General features: G+C 38.3%; 1 protein-coding gene across 2 annotated transcripts in view; it reads right to left on the bottom strand.

Annotated features, from left to right (window-relative positions):
• Window positions 1–6: 6 nt before the first annotated feature.
• Window positions 7–5,071, bottom strand: part of BIVM (basic, immunoglobulin-like variable motif containing) — a 37,827-nt gene continuing 32,762 nt past the window's right edge. The window contains exons 8-10 of one of the 2 annotated variants that reach the window (XM_045283753.1): window positions 4,641–4,727; window positions 2,702–2,798; window positions 7–626 (exon numbers count right to left, since the gene is read on the bottom strand). In XM_045283753.1, the coding sequence (XP_045139688.1) occupies window positions 333–626; window positions 2,702–2,798; window positions 4,641–4,727 (478 nt within the window). In that variant the 3' untranslated portion in view covers window positions 7–332. The remainder of the gene's footprint in view (window positions 627–2,701; window positions 2,799–4,640; window positions 4,728–5,071) is intronic. The other variant, XM_045283754.1, reaches the window with a different exon arrangement.

Below are 5,071 nucleotides of genomic sequence, written 5' to 3'. Positions count from 1 at the left end.
TGTCACAATACTACTACTGAATTTGACTTTAGAAAACAGTGATCATTTTAATTGGGTTTTGTGAAATTTTTTATCCTTATTTAAAGTACCCTTAACTTTAAAAGGAAAATCATCTGTGCTTATCTGCTCATAGATCTGATATCATCCACCATAATCATATACAAGCTTATTTACTGGAGAACTAGAAGGTTATATTTGTACCACAAGATCTATTCATATTAAATGTACTGCAAGACTTAAAATCTTCTATCTAATACAGCTATATGTACCACCCAGCTGCATACACCAGCCAGTTGTCTACATTAATTGCTCAGTACCCAGTATACATATAGTCAATCATTCCCATCATAATCACTGTAACCCTGGTAGCCACTGTTCCTTCTTTCATGGATACTAGACATCTTTTTCCATGCCGAGTCCTGATGGAAACTAGCACTGAAAGATCGGCCCAGACGCCCGTGCTGCTTCTTGGAGATACTGTCTTCACTCTCAGACTTGGCAATTCCTTGAGCATGTGGTGGAGGTTGTGATTCTGGTCTAATGGCACCAAATGGAAAATTCCAAAGGCCAAATCTTTGCCAACTAAGTCTCTGGAATGCTATAATGCAATGCAAATTTCCACCAACCTGGGAAAAAAGTGAAGAAAATGAAGAGAAATTAGTTATAATAAAATTTATATCCTTATACACTGTTTTTTCCCCTTTCACCTGCCTCTAAGTAGTACTTTATCTTTTAGCTACCAAAGTGCACTCCCACATCTTTCTTGAACAAGTACTTTTACAAATTATAACAATGACCATGGGAGGCCAAGGACCTCCTCCTACATACCTCTGTACCACGCACAGATCTCCCTCACTATTCCTCATTCATACTCTCCACATATTAGAAGGATTAGTATCAGTCCACGGTATCTACCTTTCACTGACAACTTCCCCAAGTGGCCTTAATTGTAATTCATGACCCTGTTTCATGGTCACAGTTAATGTGGATCAGGGGTCAACATCAAACCCAAGCTAAGCTAGTCTTATTCATCCTGTCTTAAGACTACAGAATTAGCCTTGAAGCAGGTCTGTCTCATCTATATTGTGCACCGGAAAGGAGACAAGTTGAAAGAGGATGGCTTCAGAAAGTAAATAATCAAATACATAGAATGGAAAAACATGGAGCCTGCAAAAGAGAGGCAAACTAACCACTTGGTCCATCATTCCAAAAGGTGACAACAATCCCTTTTGAGACCAGGCTTTATGCCTCAAACTTGGGCTTTAAAAATACACCTCTGTCCTTAAATGAATTTTCCCTTTTCTGTTTAAGATGATCTAAACTGGGTTTGTATATTCGACGATTGTTCTTAATCCATGAATTCCTCATGAGCTCATTGACATGTTCTGGAATTCCCATGCTTCCCAAGGTTATCCATAGTTTATTATGGAACAGAATAGAAGAAGGGAAACACTGCGTGGTTTAACATCAGGAAAGGTGGGCATCAGCATTGTATCCCCTCACCATGCTGGTTCAATCTGTATACTGAGCAAATCATGACAAGCTGGCTTACATGAAGAAGAATGCTCATCAGGAGTGAAAGAGGCTTACTAGGAACCTGCGATATGCAGATGACACAGCCTTGCTTGCTGAAAGTGAGGAGGACTTGAAGCACTTGTTGATGAAGATCAAGGATCTCAGCCATCAGCATGATTTACAACTTAATAGCAAGAAGATCAAATTCCTCACAACTAGAACAAGTAACATCATGATAAATGGAGAAAAGGTTAAAGATGTCAAGGACTTGGTCTTGCTTAGATCTCAATCAATGCTCATGGAAGCAGCAGTCAAAAGATGCATTACATTAGGTAAATCTGCGGCACAAGAACTATTTAGAGCACTGAAAAGTAAGGCTGTTCCTTTGAGCATTGAGGTGTGCCTGACCAAGCCATGGTAATTTCAATTGCCTCACATGCATGTGAAAGTTGGAGATTAAATAAGGAAAACCAAAAAAGAATCGATGCATTTTAACCTGCCTGGCAGTAATATCGAGTATGGTTTGGGGTAAATATTAACTGTCAGAAGCAGTAACCCTGAGCCACACTCGGGATTATACTGCAGAGAAGTCTCTTAACAAAATTACTGACATAATTAGACTGCCAGGGAGGTTAAAGTTCATCATACCTGCAATGTCTACTAGAGAGATTAAAAATGAGTCATTTCTTAAGAATTACAGGCCTACAATATAAAACAACAAATTTTATGCAAAACAATGTACCGTTTCAGGTACAAAATTACTGACATAATCAGACCGTCAGGGAGGTTAATTGTGGTGCTGGAGAAGAATATTGAAACTACCATGGACTGCTAAAAGGACGATCCAATTTATCTTGTAAGAAATATGGCCAGAGTGCTTCTGAGAAACCAGGAGGGCAAGGCTTTGTCTTACATACTTTGGACATGTGTCAAGAGAGACCAATCCCTGGAGAAGGATACCATGCTTGGTTAAGTGCAGAGGCAGCGGGAGATGCACTAACAGTGTGGCTGCAGCAATGGGCTCAGGCATGGGAGCAATTGTGAGGATGGTGCAGGATTGTGCAGTGGTTCGTTCTGTTGTGTCACTATGGGTTGGAACCAACTCGAAGGCACCTAAAGAACACTGAGCAAAATACTGCATTTTCAGTCAACTAGAAAATAAGTTCAGCTACAACAGTGTTCTTACCTTTTTTGTTTTTCGATACTGTAGTCCCCTCTCTAAGTGCCGGATATCTAAATATTCTGGATTTTGAGTGTTTAGATCTGCAACAATATCTACCCATCTATAGTTAAAAAGAAAGAATAGAAGTACAGTTTTAAGTTCAAAATATCATTGGGATGGAACTTTTCACATGAGCAAATCACTATAATATTACCAGGGCAGTCCTTATCAGGATTGTTTCATCCAAAAACACCTTAACTTTTGTTTTTTAGACAAATTTGTTTTTTCAACAATTGCCACCAAGGTTTTCACTTTTACAAAGTCATTTCCTATGACGTGAGTACCACCTGTTCGGGGGCTTCCTTCAAGCTCAGGCAGAAACAGTCTGGGTTTCCTTTTAAATCGGTCTTTTAAAAAATAGAAAATGAACTTCTGTTCATCAAAAGATATCATTAAAATGAAAAAGCACATAACAGACTGGCAGAAAATACTGACATCCAATAAATACTAACAAAAAGAAAGTCCAGTTAAAAATAAAATAGGCAGAACACTTCACAGATGTAGAAATGAAAACAAGAGCATGAAAATACGTTAAGAGTAGATACACTAGAAAAATGCAAATTAAAAACACAAGATTCAATTTCATATCCAGTCCTCCCATTGCCTCTAATGATTCCAAATCGTAGCAAGCCTGTAGGATGGAGTAGAAATGGCCCTTACAAGGCTGTGATCTTGATAGAAGCAGACTGCCACATCTTTCGCCTGTCTCATACCCACGGCAAGCGCTGAATTAAATATGAGTGGAAATCTGATGGGCACCAAGAACTCACTGGGCCTGTGGCACTAGCAAAGAGTAAAATTGCATTGGAAGTTTCTCAGCTACACATCTATTCTACAAATCAAACATTCCACTCCTAGCTACTCAAGAGAAACAAAACATATGTCCTCAAAAAGGCTTGCACAACAAAATGTGATCTATCCATTTACATACAATGGAAAATTATTCAGCTGTTAAAGGAATGGTATTTTGAGCCATGATGCAATATGATGAACCATGGAAATGTCTTAGGTGAAAGAATCCAATCACAAAGGATCGCATTATTGTATGATCCCATTTAGATTAAATGTCCAGAAGAGGCAAATCCACAGAGATAGAAAGACTAGTGGTTGTTAAGACCTGTGGATAAGGGATTAACCAGGAACAGGTATGGGGTTTCTGTTGGGAATGAAAATGATCTGGAATTACACAGTAATGACTGACGCAGAATTCTGTGCTAACATAAAAACCACTGAACTGTACTTTTAAAATTATGAACTTTTAAGTATGTGAATTATGTCTCAATAGTTTTAGTAAAAGTTTAGTAAAAGACTTGTCCAGGAAATGTTCCCAATAGCTTTATTCACAATAACCCCAAACCAAAAGGAATCTTAAAAATCCATCAGCAGGAGAATGGATAAATAATTGTAGCATATTTTCATATAATGGAATATTGCTGTTACTAGGAATCATCACATAGGTTGCAATTCTTAGCAAACCCACAGAGCATCATACTGCCGAGCCTGAGCCATCCTCTTATGCCTGAGCCTGTGGCTGCAGCTATTGTGTCAAGCCATCTTGTTCAAAGTCCTCCCTTTTTTGCTGGGATACTTCTCAGCAGTTAAAAAAAAAGGTGGGGGGGAGACTAAACTACTGATACACATGAAAAAATGGGGGAACTTAAAAGCAATCTTTAAATAAAAGAGGGCAGACATAAAAATGTATATGATTCTATACACATGGTACTCGAGCAAAGGGAACGCAGATCTAGGGTGGCAGAAATCAGAACAAGGATTATGCATTATGGGCACTGGCAGGAAGGGCTGATGAAGGGACTTCGATAGCACGCTGGCAGTGTTCCAAGTCTGTGCATTTAACTCTTCATAAATGGTCCTGCAACGTAGAGAAAAACAAAGGTGTACCTACTTTTTACAATGAATGGCAGGATGTTTTCTACTTGATTCTCCAATCAAGATCCAATATTCTACTTCTTGTGAGGAGAGGGGACCCCTGCTGAATAGAAAATATGTTCATAGTATCCTTAATAAAGGTCAGTTGCTACCTTGGGAATGTTGCTTTGACTGTATTTTAATAACAGGCATACTAAAGTTCACTCAAAGATGGAATTCATTAAAATCAGAATAGATATTAGGATTTGAGCTTGGCTAAACTTTTGAAAGTGCAACATAAAATGAGTTTAAAAAGCATAAATTAAAACTAATTCCCTACTACAAAACCTATGGCCAAAAGTTAAATGTAGTCCGCATTTCAGACCCTAGGATATAAGAAATATTAATAATAATAATAACCTAGCACGGTACCAGCATTTATTACCCTCCTTTCAATTTGCACTCATA

This window comes from Echinops telfairi, unplaced genomic scaffold, assembly GCF_000313985.2.
Source record: "Echinops telfairi isolate 266 unplaced genomic scaffold, ASM31398v2 ScPeMD7_7467;HRSCAF=8505_0, whole genome shotgun sequence".
NCBI lineage: Eukaryota > Metazoa > Chordata > Mammalia > Afrosoricida > Tenrecidae > Echinops > Echinops telfairi.
Note: the sequence above shows the minus strand (reverse complement) of the source record. Positions and strands in the feature narration are given on the sequence as shown.